General features: G+C 42.3%; 1 protein-coding gene across 2 annotated transcripts in view; it reads right to left on the bottom strand.

The window, feature by feature from the left end:
• Positions 1 to 5,757: 5,757 nt before the first annotated feature.
• The window catches only part of LOC134541317 (acetyl-coenzyme A synthetase), an 80,651-nt gene continuing 65,455 nt past the window's right edge, over positions 5,758 to 20,953 (bottom strand). For both annotated transcript variants that reach the window (XM_063384719.1, XM_063384718.1), the window contains exons 8-11: positions 18,454 to 18,643; positions 13,593 to 13,782; positions 10,672 to 10,917; positions 5,758 to 6,472 (exon numbers count right to left, since the gene is read on the bottom strand). In XM_063384719.1, coding sequence (XP_063240789.1) covers positions 6,267 to 6,472; positions 10,672 to 10,917; positions 13,593 to 13,782; positions 18,454 to 18,643 — 832 coding nt within the window. In that variant the 3' untranslated portion in view covers positions 5,758 to 6,266. The remainder of the gene's footprint in view (positions 6,473 to 10,671; positions 10,918 to 13,592; positions 13,783 to 18,453; positions 18,644 to 20,953) is intronic.

Raw genomic sequence — 20,953 nt, 5'->3', positions numbered from 1 at the left:
TCAAAATTATTTCATGTAAAAAATTTTGTAAGAAAAAATGCTCCCATGTTAATGAATAATTCATCCTAACTTTGGTGAAAAGAATAACTTCAAAAATAATCTTCAAAGTCATGAATACTAGCATTATTAAATTTCCGAGAGAATCATCAATATTGTTACTATTCTGGAATGTAAATAACGTATAATCGTTCAAACAAATCAATTCTTGATGCATTTATCAGACAGTGCTAGAAGAGCCAACATGAACTGATACTGCCCTGCCAGTTTTCTCCACTTGAGTGGTTTCTGATACATTTGATATGAGCGTGACCTTGGAACAGTTGCTAGGATTGCAGCCAGAAATCAAATGGAGAGCCATTTCCATTTTTGAAGAAAAATCTATCATTATACAGCTGGTATTAGATAGCATTTGTGCACTTGATGCAAAAACACTTTCAACCAAACTTGTGGTTGTTTCCATTCATAGTATTTTATTAGAAAGTTAACCAAGCAAAAAAAAAAAACCTTTAATTTTTAATTAGCGTTCACATTAAAAAAATGAGAGAGCATGACATAAAAATGGAAACAACTTTTATCTTGATATGTCATTTTTGAAAAATTTAATTTTTTTTGCAGGAACCAAAATAACGTAACTTTAAACCAGTAAAGTCGTAAGAGGTTTTCTGAGCTAAAAGAAAAATATTGGTATAAAAAAGGCGTGGACAAACAAGGGTTTTACTTAGTCCATGATAAAGACAAATTTTTTTTCCAGACAAATTTCCATCATTAAATAGTAGTTGTGCCTTCATAATTTTCAAATGTTATTAATCATGTGGTATTCCATAAAAATCACTTGAAATCATACCAGAGATATTATCACTGTTGATAATTTGGAATACGGCCTTATATGGAAAGGTTAACTACATATTTTCACAGATATTTTTTTTTTTAACTGACATATATCACAGCAGTTACAAATTTGCTGTGATTTTGTTTTCCACTTGGTAATCAGTGTTGAAATTGTGAAAACATTTGTCATTACAAAAAGTATAAGTAAAGTTAACTCTAAGTTGATGGAAATAAGTTAAATTCTTACTGCTTGTTGAGGTTGAATCCACAGCAATTGTTTACAAAAGGCTAATTTTGCATATAGCAACTATGTATATACCAAAGTGTTACAAAATGGACTAATTTATTTTGAAATATGACACAGAAAAATGTTAATGAGAAATGTGATTTAGTAACAAGGTTTTCATGGCACTGACAGGATTGGCTTGACTAGTGGGGTTTAGTTGCGTCAAAACTTAAGGAATTGTTTTCAGAGTTTCGCTCGACATTACATTCTCCATTTTCAGTTGTCAGTTCTGAAGATGGAGACACCAATGTAGATAGTTAACTAGACCAATATAAATGATGCTTAGTTGATTTCTACATGGCTGAAGCCTTTCACCTTCCAAACAATTAATAATAAAAAATATCATTAGCTTAACTGAACAGTTTATTGCTATTTGTGCTGAACTTTGTTTTACACTTTTAAAACTAAAAATAATTCATCAGCAAACAACATCGAGTTGATTGTATACACTCATTTAGTGATGACATTTGATTCGGAGTCTTTAATATCAGCATCAGCGAATTCATGAAACATAATATTACTTGCATCGACAAAAATAATTATGCTTTGTTTGCAAGCTAATAAAATTATGTTTATATACAAATAACATAAAATACACATATGTAAATATTTTACTTTAAAATTGGGCAGAAATCCCATCTCACCATCTGGGTATAGATTTAAATGTCACCAGCATTACGAAATCATAAAACATAAAATGAACAAATTATATTTATATTTATACATACATAAATTATATGTATACATATATATATACACACATACAATTTATACATATATATATATATATATATATATATATATATATATATATATTCAAGTAGATAATATGTCATTTGTTAGAATAGACAGATTCCTTAAAATTGTTTAATAAATGTTTTTCTTGTTCACACAGAGCTGACACTCACTGCGACAACTTTGCTGATGCCTGACTGGTAGCTCCGGTGGGAGAATGAGTGATTCTGGCGCAGTCTAAGCGCGTGCTTCGCGAGTTGGGGTTGCCTAAATGTTAAGGCCACCCTTCTCCATAGAGCCTAACATTGCGAAGTGGACTTAACTTATTCCAACCACTCAGTTTTTGTGTCCATGACCGTACATAGCTTTAAACTGACACATCTCTAACTACACAAAGATACTGTTTGCTCTCTGACAAGAGGTACAGAGGCCACAAGAAGTTAACAATTTTAATAAGTTATCAGCTGAATGGCTTTACACAGCCTTGGAACACACAGAAAACATTTACCTCAAGATTACACGCTCGTTGTTAATACCAACAGACATACTTGCTCTTTGGCATGTTATGTCAAGTTATTTTTTTCTGTGAACAGTTAATACATATTTAAAACTTTAACAACTTTTAAAAATAGTATTACACATATGACAAAAACACAAATATAATGTCTGTATTTTATAGATACCCGAAATATGATATGTATCAGTTGAGAAAACACTTGTATACATCTGATGTTACTAACAATGCATTCACATCCTTGTAACATCAACAAAGACAGTTGTAATACAATTTGAGGTAAGAAACATTTCTCGCACAGAACGAATGTATGCATACCTAATTGGGGACTTATTGTAAATTAAAATTTACCTAAAATATTTCAACATAATGAAATTTTCATTTTAATCCCACCTTTCCAGGTTGGTCCCTTCCACAGTCAGGAAAACTGATTGTTATTTATTTGCGAATGCAACATGAAGCATATTTAATGTAAATATGCATTTTGATTTCAAATTATAGCAAAAGGTTTGAGGTTTAATGTAAATTTGCATAACTATACGAACTTTCATAATATAGGTTGTCCATTGAAGAATGTCCCAGTTTCAATGGTATATTAAAACAGTTTAATTTAGACTATTTACAACAAATCATACATCAAATTAAAAGCAAAACTAAGCTTTCTTACAAATGTTCAACATGTGCACCTTTAGTTATATGGCACAGCACACACCCAACCTAAAGTCAAATTCTTCCCACACTTTGGTTAACACGTCCGGAGTAATGGAAGCAATAGCCTCTTCAATTCTGTGTCTCAACTCTGGCAAATCATTAGGTAGCGGCGGAATGTAGACACGATCTATTATAAAGCCCCAAAGGAAAAAAATCGCATGACGTTAAGTCAGATGAACGTGGAGGCCAGCGAAAAAGAGCTCTGTTGTCTCCATCCATTACGACCAATCCAACGGTCAGGGAAGTTCAACCACTCTCGTACAAAGAGATTCCAATGGGTAGGGGCTCCATCCTGTTGCCAAATAAAGTTTACAGGTTCACCCTCTACTAATTGGGGGAAGAGCCATTCTTTCCCGCTGCAAGCGAGATAACAACAAACCGGTATTCGCGCATGCGCTTATCTAAAACTGTTTTGAGTTACTCTTCAATTGTAACCTTGAACCAACACACTACAATGCTTACAGTTGATACTATGTATTAAATTTTATAACTGGGACATTCTTTTATGGTCATACTGTATTTTTTCTGGACACTAAAATCATGAGGTTAGTATTTTAGAATTTTAGTAATGATGGACATGTGCTTAAAAATACAATTATTATGCACGCAATCAAAAGAAATGTACCAACGGCAGTGGCCTGCTTGCCTGCGCACACCTCAGACATTCATGGACCCAGTCGGGCAACTCACCCTCTTAGTCTCAGTAATGACGGGAGTGAACATTCCCTGGGAGGCAACCACTGTGCAACACTGCTGCATAGACTACTAGCTGAAGTGCCCGGCGTTGCCTGGGCCAAACACAGCATACCACAAGTGACATCACTACCGAGTTTCAAGTCCTTAGGACTTGCACTTAAACGAGAAATTTAGGAAGTTAAACTCCAACTGATTGCACAATCTCGGTGCATCAAGGCTACTCGTCAGCAAAACCGGGACGCCAATCTTCAGCTTCATTTTGTGGGGAGGCAGGTAACCTCTAGGCAAGACGTGACAGGTGTATTAAATGATAGCGCGTTACAAATTAAAGGTAACGCCTTCTGTTGATGAGATTCTAAACTAAACTGTTAGCGCAATTAGTTCGCTAGCAGCCGCGAGCTTCACTAAGCGGATCTGTTTCGTGAAGAAGGATATGAAGTTGCCAGACCTTACTGTATGACTGTGTGGCTGACATAGAGAAATTACACAAACTCACTTTTGTATGTCTATGGCCCACCTCCTATGATTTTCTATTATAACATTGAATTTACCTCTTTTTCACTCCCTTAGGAATGAAATTTCATAATTATATGTAGTCTATGTCACTCTCCGGCCCATAAACTATCTATACGCAAAATATCACATTGATCAGTTGCTCCATTTCTGTGTGAAAGGATAAAAAGACAACACACTTTCGCATTTATAATATTACTAGGGATATAGATGTGATTATGATTCTCAGAGACCTGTGGTGAGAAAAACAAGTGTTTGCTTGTTGCAACTTGCACAATTCTTGTACGACTAGGCTTGACTCCTACCTGATTCAAGCTAATGTAGCCCTTAAGTCATAAATGAGACCCATGACATCTCGGTGATATGAACACCAATTAGGCAACAACTATGCATTAATTAGTTTCAATTTAAGTGAAATAATATATTTGATTTTATTGTACATTTAATTGGTTTTGTACAAAATTTAGGTTTGTATAATGTACAGGTCATGAACATGTATATTTATGGGAAAATGTGGTTTTGTGCCAAGCATTTTCACAAATGTTCTATGACTCAATAGGGGCTGTTTCTAAAAATAAATTCATGTACGTCTTCCAATTAAATCCTAAAACTAAGTCTTTAAACAGGATTTTTAGTCAGTCCTTTGTTAAAATGCTACTTTATACTTTCTCATGAAATGATCCGATATTTTCACGTGAGAGTACGTATGTGACGAACCCATGTATTCATTATTTTGAACTTGTAAAACGATATCCAATGCTGTCTGGTTACTGACCCAGTCATTGCATTCGCAACATGGTGTGTGCCGAAATGGATGTTCTCACAACTGTTTAGAATGCAACACCATGCAGAGCTTGTTAAGTTTTAGTTCCTTATTTCTATCCAACAGCAGGTTAGGTTCACTGATGGTGACCTACGCTGTCTAGCCACAATTGCACAACTTTTGTGTTTTGTGACGTACCACTAAGTTCTTTTCCCTCCCACGTGGTTTATTTTACATCACTCAGCCAAACATAAGAGTTCAAACTCACTGTTGTAAAAGATCTGTTCAATTGTGTTAGTGGCATCTGTGTGTCTTATATTCGTGGTTTTGCTAAATTTATATCCGTGCGAACTGTGTTAAGTCAGCTCGTCCGACACACACTCCACAGCCTTCCGGGCAAAGTGCGTCGTCATTGCTGTAGAGGTGGCAGGACTGCATGCAGATCTCGGGCAAATCCTCGCAACACACACAAAACTCGAACATGTGTGCAATCACTCCTGCTTGCTGCAAGGTGGCGCTCAGTCATGCTTGTGTTGTACATTTGCACAAAAGGCTAACATACGTTGCGCTGAACACCAAAGATAACTACATATATGACTATTAAGTGATAAATAACACTTTATCAAAACTGTTTTATACTTTTTTCTCTCGCCCCTTTCCAGTTTCTTGCACACTACCGACTCAAGCAACAAGAGAGAAAACAGGAGAGAGTGCTGGTAACAAAGTGATTTTGTACTGGTTAGACAAAATACAATAAATAAAGCACCTTTAACACATTGTACGTATACACAAAAACAATCAACTGAAGCAGTACCAGCTGCTTCCAGCAGTAGCAGGTACATTCCTTCGATACACAAAGAGACAAGCTCCTTTTCAAAACCGACAGAAATAAATTTTAACATTCGTTCACTAAAACTTAATATTAACCAGTCACAGATAAAAAGAGTATGCACATATCCAACAAGAATAAAATTTGCAGTCAACATGTAGATTTTTCAGTAATGGATGGATTGATACGAAGCTCTTTAAAACTTGGTTTCCAAGGAAAAGCTATTCAAATGAGTAACTACACAACAGCCACGGTATGCATGGATGCGTAGCAAAGCAACAGATAACCAGTGCACACAGTGCTTGTACTGGGACATTAAGCACCGTACATAATTATGCAACTACATACGGCTAATAGAATACTGCTTCGTGCTCCGTCGGCTGGACTCGTCTTATGACTGGGCGTCACTAGGTCTGTTTTGAAACAGTGCTTCCACAATTGTTTCGTCGGCCAGCGTTGAAATATCTCCGATATCTCTGTCATTCAGTGCAATCTTGCGTAGAACTCTTCTCATTATTTTCCCTGATCTGGTCTTGGGTAGCCCCGGAGCATGCTGAATGACTTCAGGTGTGGCGAAAGGGCCTATCTTCTCTCGGACTGAAAATTGTAAGCATTTTCATATTGGAGTAAAAAACAAAAAGATCACATTAATATCAAACTTAAAAATTCAAACCTGGTTTCTGAAACCTGGGAAGTTAAGGTTATGTCTTTTCTAAAGAACATTACAGCTATCACAAAGAATACAGATGTGAGAATAGTCAAGATTCTTAAGACTAATAATAATAAGTCATCATATACGTAAAGAAAAATGCCAACTTTCTGGATCACCCTGATTGAAAAACAAGCACAACCAACATTTTTGCATGACCATTTTGCACGAATAAAGTCATCCTTCCTCTTTCCCGCTACTCCTCCTTCCCTTCCCAGAAGGCCTCTGATTGGCCAGATAGCAGATACCATGCCTTCTCAAACCCCTCTCGGTGCTCATCACTCATTGGATGGTAGTGCTGATCGTCTGGTAGTAGGGGTGTCAAAAAGACAATTGTGAAAATGCGTAAGAACCCAGCAGGCAGACAAACTCTCATCTTGCAATACGTCAGAATAAACAACAAAAGTCGCGGAGACTACTGCAGAAAAAAGCTACGCGAGTACGGACACATTTTCCGTTAAAATCAGACTATTGATGATGTGATGATCTATACTGTAACCTTCCAGTATTAACACACACTCTGGATGGTATAAATCGCACAGGTGTGTATAATTTGGTGGTATATAGCATATATATCGTTACGAATGCAGGAGACAAGGACGCTATGCACACCAGTAACGGGCCAATACTGCCATTGATGTCACGCATGCATACCTTCGGGATTACAGTGGCCACGCTGCCCCCACGCCCTCCTTCCTCGACGCTGTTATCCATCCCTTAGTGGTCTGGGAATTCCGTGGGTGTACTGACGCCACTATGCGAGGTGGCATGAATAATCGTCGCAATTCAGAATGCTTCGATCATTGGGTCGGCCCGGGATGATGCGACACGTCCTTACACTCCAGTCCGTTCCGGAAAGACGGCCGACGGGTATAAAAAGCGTCGACGCCGACCTCCGCGGGAGTTCCAACAGGCAAGTGGAGGGAAGTGCGAGTTCGGAGAGTGGCGCGAATTGGAGTGATGGGATCGAGAGAGTGCGACTGAGTGGCGCGAGACTCTGTGTGTGGTCAGGCGCGAGGTGAGGGGCGAACCACTGTCGAGCCTAGCTCCAGTGAGGAGTGCGAATTGTGGACTGGGCAGGTATTTAGTGATTAATGAACAGATATTAAGTGTGGTGATTTAATAAGTAATGTAATTATTAGTATCAAATTAAACTGTACAAAATTAATTGGGTTATCCTTACGAACCTGTCTTCCACCCCTTCCAACTTGTAATGATATGTCAGCAATGTAGTTTAACAATAATAAGTGTATAAAGTAATTTTTAATTTTTACTGTAGCGATTTTCTTTTAACATTTTTAATTGTTATAAAGTCAATTTATTAGTTGATGTTTTTTTTTTTTTTTTTTGCTACGGCAATGCACATAGCTAGCAATATTCAGACACAAAATTTTGTTTGGCTTTTAATTTAAATAATTACAAACATATCAGCCCAGAACTTGAAATTCTTCAAATAAAGTAAAATAAAGAAGAAAAAAATCTAAGTTGTCAGTCAGAGAAAATGGTAGTGTTGTACAGACAAAATTGTTTATTCAATAAACACATCAACCGTGGACGTATATCCCGGAGAAGGCTCACTTGCGTTTGCAAAATCTTTACTGTGAAATGGGAATGATAAACGTTATCCCGTGTGCCCTCCGTGGGAATCTGACAGAGTATCGCCCAAGACTTGAACTACTCAGTGGATGCTTGCCTTTGACGTAATTGAATCAAAAAGTGGTTCCCAAGTTTCAGGGTTTGTAACGAGGTGCACACCACATGTTGTTTCACAATCATTGAATGCTGCACATTTTTGTGAGTGTTTGTAAACAGTTCACAAAGTGTAAAATAGATGTAAAGTCTGATGTAAGGGAAGAATATTTAAATTAAAAAAATAAATAAAAAAAAACCGAAGAAATGTAGCATCATAAGAGACCATGCAATTAGTGAAGCCAAGATTTTGTGTCTTATAAAAGTGCAAATTTCATCATTAAAAATAGCTGATTTTGTCTTTATCGCCACTAAAAATTAAAACACATTTATTAATAATAAATACATATCAAGCACAAATAGGTTAACTGCTAATAACATCCCACATGGTGTGTTTGTACTGGCACAGTTTGCCACAAAAAACAAACGTCAGATGTATCGTTACGTCACTATTTGTCAGAGTGATGTAGATGAAGAGGACGAAGTCAAACTTATGAGCCTAAAAGTAGCAAATAACAATACCTCTTTATTTTGAGCTGATGAGGAAGATATATCTTATGTAGCTTTTGATGACATACTGGAGATATTACCTAATCCTAGTCTGATTCTTAAGGGCAATAATAAAAACATATCAAGCACAAATGGGTTGATTGATTGCTTAAACATTTCATGGTAAGATATTTAAAATGTGTAGATAAAACAATTCTACATATATTGTCGCTAATGAGGGTGTCGTGTGGGCACATTCCCTCCTCCAAGTGTGTGTCTCAGAGTCTCTCCTTTTTCAAAGTATTTATTATTTTACACTTTTTCACTTCGGAAACTTATAATGATATTGGGCATTTAACATTGCATATTGTTTTTTTAAATTTATATTAATAGTAAAAAAAATTTCCTTTGGATATTGACACTTTAAAAAAACCGTTTAGCTATACTTTTAATTTTCATATTCATAACTTTCTGTACACGTTCACTTTTCATGTGCTCAAGTGATTTCTTCGACAACCCAACTCCCAGCTGACCAATACCACCACCAATCAGGAAAAAGTTTAAAAAAATAAAAAATAAAAAAATAAATAAAAAAAAGCAAGAGGGGTTATGTAGGGGTGAGAATTGTAAGTTAATAAAAAAAACGGGCTTTTAAAAGTTATAACTGTGTAATATTTGCACTCAAGAGTTGTCCGGAACGCTGACAGTTTTTCTACTGACATGCGCGGTAAATTAAATTTTTTTTTTTTAGATTCAATTCCTTGTTACTGATGTTCCATTCAAATATCTGACAAATATCGTACTGTCAAAGTAATACGGCCACATGTCAAAAGTAAAAACTTTTAACACAATTAAACAAGAGGCTATATTATTGCAATAACATGGTTAAATTTCAGACTTGCGTCCATCGCAATATCGTGTTTTGACCGTTATTTTTCAAAATTCAGGTATGGCCTTATTACATTGGTAAGTTTGGCAGATGTTTCCATTGGCAATCTTAACTCAATTTCACATTTTTTTGAGATATGGCTCTATTACTTTGACAGTGCGATATATTAGGTACCAATGGCCAAAGCAGTTGAGAGTCTAGATCTACACAAGGGTTCTGGTGTGAACGTGCGGTTCATACCTCTGAATAACTGGACCTACACAAGGGTTTATGTGTGAACATGCGGTTTGTACCTCTGAATAACTGGATCTACACAAGGGTTCTGGTGTGTACGTGCAGTTCGTACCTCTGAATAACTGGACCTACACAAGGGTTCTGGTGTGAATGTGCGGTTTGTACCTCTAAATAACTGGAGCTACACAAGGGTTCTGGTGTTAACGTGCGGTTTGTACCTCTGAATAACTGGACCTACACAAGGGTTCTGGTGTGAACGTGCGGTTTGTACCTCTGAATAACTGGACCTACACACGGGTTCAGGTGTGAACGTGCGGTTTGTACCTCTGAATAACTGGACCTACACAAGGGTTCAGGTGTGAACGTGCGGTTTGTACCTCTGAATAACTGGACCTACACAAGGGTTCTGGTGTGAACGTGTGGTTTGTACCTCTGAATAACTGGACCTACACACGGGTTCAGGTGTGAACGTGCGGTTCGTACCTCTGAATAACTGGACCTACACAAGGGTTCTGGTGTGAACGTGTGGTTCGTACCTCTGAATAACTGGACCTACACAAGGGTTCAGGTGTGACCGTGTGGTTCGTACCTCTGAATAACTGGACCTACACAAGGGTTCTGGTGTGAACGTGTGGTTCGTACCTCTGAATAACTGGACCTACACAAGGGTTCAGGTGTGAACGTGCGGTTTGTACCTCTGAATAACTGGACCTACACACGGGTTCAGGTGTGAACGTGCGGTTCGTACCTCTGAATAACTGGACCTACACGAGGGTCCGGTCGTACCTCTGAACTTCAGCTCGTCACTGAGCTTGCTGGCGAAGGCGACGCCGTCGTTGGGCGTGACGAAGCAGTAGAGGCACTCGCCCTTGACGGGGTGCGGGCGCGACACCACGGCCGCCTCCGCCACCAAGGGGTGCTCCACCAGCACGGACTCCACCTCGGCCGTGCTCAGCAGGTGGCCCGAGATGTTGAGCATGTCGTCCACCCGCCCCGTCACCCACAGGTAGCCGTCCTCGTCGCGCCGCGCGCCTGCCGAGACAAGTTGCACCAGCGTCCATCATAATCGCTTAGCATACACTCCTGCATCAATTTATTGGCATCACCTGACGGCGAAGTCATTTCTCTCTCCAGTGTCAAACACCCTGTTACTAGGGGACACCTGTATCTCGCGAACACATTTTGTGTCGAGGCATTTCACAAAATACTCTAGCTTTTATCCTGTGGTCATTGGCTGAGGTCTCGGTGAGAGGTGTCGTCCCCGCTCTTGACGGGGCCCGAATGGGAATGTGGTCACCGTTACTGCTGCACCCTCGCAATTTGCCACGACTCTTAGAAAAAGGCTAGTAGTGTTTTTTGTGAAACACCTCGACACGAAATGAAATCACGAAATACAGGCATCCCTACCTGTCACGCATTTGGACTCGCAGTCCGACAAAGCCCGGGACAAGAGTCCGACAGGGGTTTGTGGCTAGGCTGTAGGGGGAAGTTACTCCCCCGAGTTGTGGAGCACGTGTACACTTCTAGGAATTAGCAGTGCCACCTCTGGCCCGAGTGCCATGAAAACGGGCTATTCCTGGAACAGCGGAGCTCCTCTTGCACACATCCCGACGAGGATGCAACCACGGGCAGCTTCTGCATCTGCCGGAAACTGTTCAGAAATTTTTATTTTTGAAGTGATACTCCTGTGGGCAGAATGGGAGTCAAATCTCAAGGCCAAATGTTATTGGAACGTTTTCACGAAACATTGTTTTTGAAATGTTTCCGACACCAACAGATATAAAGAGAGCGCTTACGAGTCAAGGCGTGAATTGCCTCTTCTAACACGTGTACTGACTTACATACTCTCTTTTTTTTTTATTATTCATTACTTTGCATGACCGAGTGGATTTTGCATTTTTTTTTTTTATTTCCTTGTTAGAAAGTAAAAGAAGTCAACTACAAAAAGCAGAGCCGGTTAAACCTAACAACCAAGTACGTAGAAAACTTTTTGCAGGCACTGCTTCGCTTTGGGGCCCGATAGCCCGAGAAAAAATAATGGACTTTGAACAAAATTCACCAGGTAATTATAGAAGTCGTCCAGGGCCACGCCCTCCCTTGCCGCTTTAGACCCCTTCTCCTCCCACCGTCAGCCTAGCCTCTGTTCCAAACCGCTGCCGTACGTGTGCATGTGTTGCGTGGGAGTGTTTGAACAGCGCGCCACGAACCACTACAAGAGGGCAGAATAACCTCATTGCGACGTCCCAGTGATTCTGTAATAAAACGTACTGTAAACCTTTTTTCCTTTTGGCCCCAAATTGTATGTTTTCAGCAAAACCTGACAGAATGTCTTATTTTAAACGAAATGTAGTTTCAATAGGTAGTTCAAGATTAGGTATACCTAGTTATAAAAATTGTATTCTTGCTTCTCTTGACAGGGCGTGTGTACGACAAGCAGAATTTATCAAGTTTTATAGATTAAAATCTATATGTAGGCATATTTTCATAATTTGGGTAGGATACGTACTTTCTTTACTGGTTTTCCCCAGCCTACACAATTACCAAGGGGATGGCATCAGAATAATTTTTCTCTTCTTCATTCTGTGATGTTTGAACTACCCATCCTTTAAATTTTTTATATACATATTGTTACGATCGCGCTTGGCTGCAGTGCTTGGCATCGCCGTGCTCGTTCGGCCTGTCTGCGCCCCCCTTCCACCCGCATCATCTCCCTGGTATCTCGTGTCATACTGTCTCGCAACATCCTGACCGTCGCAGCGCGCACCTGCCTCAGATCGAGTTACTTAAAAGAGGCCGCACTGCGGAATAAAAGGACTGAGACATGTTTATCGGCGCGTTTTGTGGGAACCCGATGCTTGTTGAGTTTATCGGCGTTCTTTGAGCAGCCGCCGCGTCCTTCGAGGACTCACGACGCGTTTCTGGGCATTTCGACGGCGAAGGTCGCGCGATATCTCGGAGACATGCCCGATTGTTCTGGACGGGAACCCAAGGGCTATATAAGGAGGTTGGGCCGACCTTCGAGAGGAGTTCAGTGGGGAGTTCTCCCGCAGCGGAGTTTCCGGGCGATAGTGCCGCGGGTGCGGCAGAGTGGCGAAGTCCTTGGACGAAGGTTCCAGGGCAGGGAGTGAGAGAGTTCAGTGGAGTCGGGAGTTTTCCCGCGGTGGAGTTTTCGGGCGATAGAGTCGCAGGCGCGGCGGAGTCCCGAGTGAAGTTGCGAGCGAGGAGTCGAGCGGATCCTCGGCGAAGAGGAAGTGCGTCGGCAGCGGCAGAGTGTGGCGACGGAGTCCCGCGGCGGAGACCCACGACAGTGCTGCAGCGAGAGTTGCGCCAAAGGTGTGGCCCAGAGAGGTGTGCGGAACGAGTAACTGGGGAATTGACATTTATTTAAGTGTAATTAATTATTTGCCAATTCAGAAGATTATTTGTAAGTGACAAGTAGTGGTAATAAATAAAACTGTGTGTGTGAAATAAAATCTATTAATTGGGCTATCCTTTACGAACCCGCAGGGAAATCGTAACAATATGTTTCTTTGGAGGAAAAATAATAATAAGCATTATAAACCATATGTAATTTCCAGGAACTGCTAAAATACATTTAATTAATGTGTTTCATTAACAAGGTTCTGCTGCACCAACTTGCTCAGATGTGACGAGAGAGACGGCCTGGACGGAGGACTCGTGAATGCAAAGAGGAGGCAGGTACGCACCGTCTCCGGTGCAGTAGTAGCCAGGGAAGCGGCTGAAGTAGGTGGTCTCGAAGCGGTCGTGGTTGCCGAACAGGGTGCGCATGATGCCGGGCCAGGGCCGGCGGAACACCAGGTAGCCCTCCCCCGGGCCCCGCACCTCCTGCCCGCTCTCGTCCAGCAGCGCCGGCAGCACGCCGAAGAACGGGAACGTCTGGGAGCAGCGCCGCGCCGGCCGGTCAGGTCCTACACTCTCTAGCAGAGGCAACTGTACACCAGGGCCTGCCGTTCAGCTCCAGCCACTGCATTTTTTTTTCCTAACCTAACTAAAGCCCGCCGCACACGGTACAATATTCCTTACAATATTGTAAGCTAGGAGTCGTACTGGCTCTACTACTAGTTTCTTCACTGGAATTCAAACTGGATACTAGCAGCTTTACGAGCTGGGCTACTGGTTTTGCGTAATAGACTGCTTCCTATTTTCATTGCTTGCTGTGTTCCAATATTTAAGGAGTGGCCAATCAGAACTCACGAAAACAGCACGAGGGGTTGTTAATACTTTTAAGCGTGCATGTCTTGATAAACATGGACGGAAAGCAGTGGAATAGTAACCAACTCCTCGTTTTAATAAATGCATACAAAGAAGAGCCTTGTTTGAGTGCAGTAAAAAATGTGAATTATAATAATAAAAATTTGTTGTGGAGAATATTCTCTTAACAATACTAGTAAGGCAGCTAGAATCGTGTGCAGCAGAAACTTGTAGCGCACCTAGTGTTTCAGCTTGTAGCCTACACAATACAGAAACAAGTAAGCATTTTAGTAAGCAAACTAGTAGAAAATATTGTACGGTGTGCGGTGGGCTTTACAAATAAGTGTGTTGGGAAGGTCCCGGGTTAGGTAGTGCGTCCCAGGCCGAAGCCCATACGCTCTAAGCATGCAGGGTGTTACAGGTAGCATGCATCATGTGCTAGGAGGGGGATTGGCCAGCCATGGCAGCGATTGGCGTCATGACTAACTCCCTTCACTGACTATACTTGACTAAGTTGGGCCCAGGTAAAACATGCATAGACACAGAGAAAACACCTGGGCTCTTGACATGCGGGATGCAAAAAGTTTCATGCATTAATGTCAAGCAGGATGGTTACGGGAAATCAGAAGGATGGATCTGGAAGAAGAGTAGGACAGAGTATAAAAGAGTCTACCATGCGGGGGGGTTGGGGGCTTGGACATGCCAGCCACTGGTTATCAGGTAATAAGGCCTCTCCCAGGGTTCGCAACGCTGTCTTCAGCACAGGACAATGCTCTGTGTCCTTGTTCGCTCACGCACCATGCTCATTTGGTGAGGATCGCGGGTTCGATCCCAGACACCCGACGTTACTCAAGCGACTCGAGTTAGAACCCAGATGATATGACCGTTGCTTCAAGCCTCTGGGCATAGAAATATGACATTAAACCTTATAAGCAAAAAAAAAAAATCTGGGTAGGCTGTATTTTGGACTACAGCCACCAGGGGTTTGTTTCATGAATTACCATCGCGCTGAATGGGAATGTTGTGCATGAAATAGAAAAAAATTATTTAACAATATTGATGTTGCTTTATTTTTTTGAAGTGAAGTGAGCACAATGAACGTCTTACTTGATGGTCGGGTGGCCACAACAGAAAATTTTTTTTATAAACTTTGAAATGTTTCCGAATGTCTGCAAAACTATGGAAAGTGTCTTAGAATACTGTAAGAAATATTTTCCTGGTTGTTTGTTGCAAACTAAATCTATCAGCCTTTCTTCCATTGCCTCATGGGTCTTTCTTGAGAGTTTGGCAGCTGACAAACAAATTGCGACGCCAAACCGCGACAAACTCGGCCCATCGTTTACAACCACTGGCTCAACTTACTCCTTACCAAAATCAACAATCAGAGGGCATATCCACGTCCATTACCAAATAATTTTCTGCATTCCCCGTCGCTTCTTGCGAGGGAGACGGCATAAGTTCGCTCGAGCAAAAATTTTGTGCCTCATTCAGGGGCTCGTTTTGCCCTACTGACTCATTTCTCTCTGCTAATTTTTGCCTCATTCGATACCTACATTTTTCTGCATTTTTAATTGTTTCTGCTCGGGCGAATTCGCCTGTTTCTTTCTTTTCTCCAACATAACCTGTTTTCGCTGCATATTCTATTAATGGCTCCAAAACCAAAATTAGTCACTATAGTTATTCCACTCAACTAGCCCCACTCAGTGCTCATTCCCGAGCAAATTAAAGTTTAAATCACGCAACTTGGTCTATCACTTTCGGAGTTACAGCTCTTACTGACTTCAATTTGACTGCAATTCACCATCACTGCAAATATGAACCGGGCGAGTCATACGTAATGACCAAGAGCAAAGTTTGTTCTACTAAGATATATTTGCTTCAACTCTGTAGCTTCTATGGTTACATAGTTCCCTAGTTAAGCGGCGTCGAATCCTCAGTCGAAGTGACATCCAACTTGAGATTAAAGACATTCATATTCCTGTCGTAAATTCATGTCAATAAATTCACTGCTGAAAACCCAACATAATGGCGGAACGGAGAAACTGAACTGCTTAAAGTGCATGAAATAATGCATTCAGTGTCATGAATGATGAGAAACTTTAGAAAGGAACTGTCCTTTGAGGGGGGAAATATATATTTAGATAGACTAAAATATTGCTGAGAAAAATACAGCACCTTGCAAAATGACAGCAAAGTGTTTTTATTCACACTCACGGCAGAGCCAGGCTTCATGGGCGAAGAGTCAGGCAGAGGGTGAACACTACTAGCATAAAGCATTATCTGTAGGGTCAGCGGAGAAGTACATAACACTCTAGCATAGAGCAGTATCTGTCGGGTCAGCAGAGAACGTGACACTCTAGCATAGATCAGTATCTGTAGGGTCAGCAGAGAAGTACGTGACACTCTAGCATAGAGCAGTATCTGTCGGGTCAGCAGAGAAGTACGTGACACTCTAGCATAGAGCAGTATCTGTAGGGTCAGCAGAGAACGTAACACTCTAGCATAGAGCAGTATCTGTAGGGTCAGCAGAGAACGTGACACTCTAGCATAGAGCAGTATCTGTAGGGTCAGCAGAGAACGTGACACTCTAGCATAGATCAGTATCTGTAGGGTCAGCGGAGAAGTACGTGACACTCTAGCATAGAGCAGTATCTGTCGGGTCAGCAGAGAAGTACGTGACACTCTAGCATAGAGCAGTATCTGTAGGGTCAGCAGAGAACGTGACACTCTAGCATAGATCAGTATCTGTAGGGTCAGCGGAGAAGTACGTGACACTCTAGCATAGAGCAGTATCTGTAGGGTCAGCAGAGAACGTAACACTCTAGCATAGAGCAGTATCTGTCGGGTCAGCAGAGAACGTGACACTCTAGCATAGATCAGTATCTGTAGGGTCAGCGGAGAAGTACGTGACACTCTAGCATAGAGCAGTATCTGTAGGGTCAGCAGAGAACGTGACACTCTAGCATAGAGCAGTATCTGTAGGGTCAGCGGAGAAGTACATAACACTCTAGCATAGAGCAGTATCTGTAGGGTCAGCAGAGAACGTGACACTCTAGCATAGATCAGTATCTGTAGGGTCAGCGGAGAAGTACGTGACACTCTAGCATAGAGCAGTATCTGTAGGGTCAGCAGAGAACGTGACACTCTAGCATAGAGCAGTATCTGTAGGGTCAGCAGAGAACGTGACACTCTAGCATAGAGCAGTATCTGTAGGGTCAGCAGAGAACGTGACACTCTAGCATAGATCAGTATCTGTAGGGTCAGCAGAGAACGTGACACTCTAGCATAGATCAGTATCTGTAGGGTCAGCGGAGAAGTACGTGACACTCTAGCATAGAGCAGTATCTGTCGGGTCAGCAGAGAAGTACGTGACACTCTAGCATAGAGCAGTATCTGTAGGGTCAGCAGAGAACGTGACACTCTAGCATAGATCAGTATCTGTAGGGTCAGCGGAGAAGTACGTGACACTCTAGCATAGAGCAGTATCTGTAGGGTCAGCAGAGAACGTAACACTCTAGCATAGAGCAGTATCTGTCGGGTCAGCAGAGAACGTGACACTCTAGCATAGATCAGTATCTGTAGGGTCAGCGGAGAAGTACGTGACACTCTAGCATAGAGCAGTATCTGTAGGGTCAGCGGAGAAGTACGTGACACTCTAGCATAGAGCAGTATCTGTAGGGTCAGCAGAGAACGTGACACTCTAGCATAGAGCAGTATCTGTAGGGTCAGCGGAGAAGTACGTGACACTCTAGCATAGAGCGGTATCTGCAGGGACAGTGGAGGAGCGCGCCGACACTCACGGCGGAGCCAGGCTTCATGGGCGAGAAGTCAGGCAGAGGGTGAACACTACTAGCATAAAGCATTATCTGTAGGGTCAGCAGAGAAGTACATAACACTCTAGCATAGAGCAGTATCAGTAGGGTCAGCAGAGAAGTACGTGACACTCTAGCATAGAGCAGTATCTGTCGGGTCAGCAGAGAACGTGACACTCTAGCATAGATCAGTATCTGTAGGGTCAGCGGAGAAGTACGTGACACTCTAGCATAGAGCAGTATCTGTAGGGTCAGCAGAGAACGTGACACTCTAGCATAGAGCAGTATCTGTAGGGTCAGCGGAGAAGTACATAACACTCTAGCATAGAGCGGTATCTGCAGGTACAGCGGAGGAGTACGTGACACTCTAGCATAGAGCAGTATCTGTAGGGTCAGCAGAGAACGTGACACTCTAGCATAGAGCAGTATCTGTAGGGTCAGCGGAGAAGTACATAACACTCTAGCATAGAGCGGTATCTGCAGGGACAGCGGAGGAGTACGCGACACTCTCGCAGGGACAGCGGAGAAGCGCGCCGACACTCACGGCGGAGCCAGGCTTCATGGGCGTGCAGCCGGGCAGCGGGGTGATCACGTGGCCGCCGGTCTCGGTCTGCCAGAAGGTGTCGGCGATGGAGCAGTTCTCGTGGCCGACGCGCGTGTAGTACCACAGCCACGCCTCGGGGTTGATGGGCTCGCCCACCGAGCCGAGCACCTTCAGGGTGTGCAGGCTGTGCCTAGGGACACCAGGGACACCACTAGGGCACGGCCGCTAGACTACACCAACCGACTTACACACGCTCGCAGTTCTTGCACAGTACAGTAAATTCTTTTAATAAAGAAATCCAATATCTGCAAAGCCACACCAGTTACAATTGTTAAAAGTAACCATAAGTATAACTTTACACATCACTCCAGTGCATAGATTCTGATTATATTATGGAAAACTACAAATTCCTTGTAACTTTTGGTTTTGATGAACTGTGCCGGAAATTAGGCATTTCGTCACTTTTTTTAATTTTTTTTATAATTTTAAAATTTTTCGGGGTTTCTATTTTTTTTAAATTTATCTGGTTGTTAATGGGGGTGATTTACTTTTTGTTAGGCCGGTGTACGCCACCGATTTAAACTTTGTGCCAGTGGACCGAAGCCCCTTCCCAGGGGGCCAATCTGATATTTTGCTGTCTAATGTGGACATGGTCAGCCCGGTTGAAATTTCTCTCGCCTGCAGTCACGTCCCGAGTTTGTAATTTTAATTCCCTGCATGACCAAAACTGCTTTGAGCAGCTCCTGGGCTGCAAGCTGCTACCTTGTAGAGGCCTGCTGAGAAAAGCATGTCTCGTCACGAAGCAGTCTCCAGTAGAGCTGCGTTCCCACCTTAGTGGCTATTTCTGCCCCCCCTTCCTCTCTCTCCTCCTCACTGTAGTTCTGAGAAATTAAGCTAAGAGCAGTGACCGGACGGGACGATGACCTGATGCAAAAACCTTCTCCCGGGTCCGACAGACACATCCCTGACATCTAGCGGCAAAAAAAGTAACCGCGGGCCTGGTCGCCAGCGTGCAGAGCTTACCCTCATGACACCTGGTGGCAAGTCTGCTCACCACCTCAAGTAGTTCCCCCTTACGCCGCTAGAAGGCAGCGTCGCGGTGCCATAAGGCACTATGCTTCCCTCTCGCGGCCCGGAGAAGTCGATTGTTCTTTGTTTTCGTTTCGGTCCGGTAGAGAGCGCGCATGTCGTGTTGTTGCCACGACCGCCTCGGACTCCTTCGGAAATTTTCGGCTTAGAACCGAACCTACCCCCTCCTTTGACCCGGGGCCTTACCGCCCGATTTAATTAGGGGTTTTGGCCGATTGCGGGGCACTCAGCCCTCTGACCTCGGCTACTGACCTCGTCTCATCTACGTCCTCTGCGCTAAGAGGCTTTTTGCGGGAACGGTGATTTTTGCGTGCACGAGAATGTAGTCAGTTTGCTTAAGGGATGTGATCCCGTTTGTACAGTAGCCAGGCAGAGGTAGTTTTTAGAAAAGTCATGCGTAGTTAAATTTTTATTTCTTCTTATTTAATTCTAAAAATTCCGGTTTCATCCGCGCATCCTGATTTCTCGGTCCGCGGCATCCTGATGTCGGCGCGAGACACCTAGTGAGCTCCGAACTCTACACCCTGGTTGGTGAGTAATTTTTTTTCTTTTCCCCCCCCATTCCCGTTTGTTGGCCTTTTGCGCCGACGGTATAGGACTGTCTGGAAGCAAGTCTAATTCGTTTTGAATTTGATTTGGGTTTCAGACAGGGTCGAAGTGCTGGAGAGAGAAATCGCTCCCAGCTCGTGGTCCTGCACCTCCACTGCGGGTCACGTTAGAAGAGAGGTTTCCGCGACCCGACGTTATTTTTTGAAGACCCGGGTGGTAATGTGAAATCAACATCCCCCCCCCCCCCCACTTTCTAGCTACGAACTACATAAATCGAATGAATAGCCTACCAGCGAACAGTGCTTTCCTCAAGAATATGTAGAATCAATAAAACTAATCAGCGATGTAATTGTTGGGACATTCAAATTTGGTGCAATTTTTAAATTTTAATTATGTAATAATTTTTGCTAAGGTGTAACATGTACTGTTTTAATTACTCCTGGGGCGCCCCCTTTTAACTTTGTTATTTACTAAGATTTTTATTGTCAGGTTTGAATAATACGAACACAAAATTCCTTAATAATAAAACAGGGAACCTATAGACCAAGCTACTTGTGTAGTGTTAATTTATTTATGATATACCTTGTTCCCTTAAAAGATCCACCAGCTCCCCAGTTGCTTGTGTCAGGGAGATCCAAATTATCTTGTTCTCCACCTCGTGCCACCTCTGGTCAATAACTTAATTGTCTCATTTTTCTTACCCAGCAGTTTCCACGGCTCTTTTTTTAATTAATTTAAAATAATTCAACTTTGAGGCACGAGGGGCGTTACAGAACCTATCTCATTTTTTTTTTCCATTCTTTTTTTCTATTTATCACATGAACAAATATGTTTTGGACAATATAATTCACTATCCAAAGTG

The sequence above is a fragment of the Bacillus rossius genome, chromosome 18, assembly GCF_032445375.1.
Source record: "Bacillus rossius redtenbacheri isolate Brsri chromosome 18, Brsri_v3, whole genome shotgun sequence".
NCBI lineage: Eukaryota > Metazoa > Arthropoda > Insecta > Phasmatodea > Bacillidae > Bacillus > Bacillus rossius.
The sequence above is the reverse complement of the archived record's forward strand: the minus strand, read 5'-3'. Positions and strand labels throughout refer to the sequence as shown.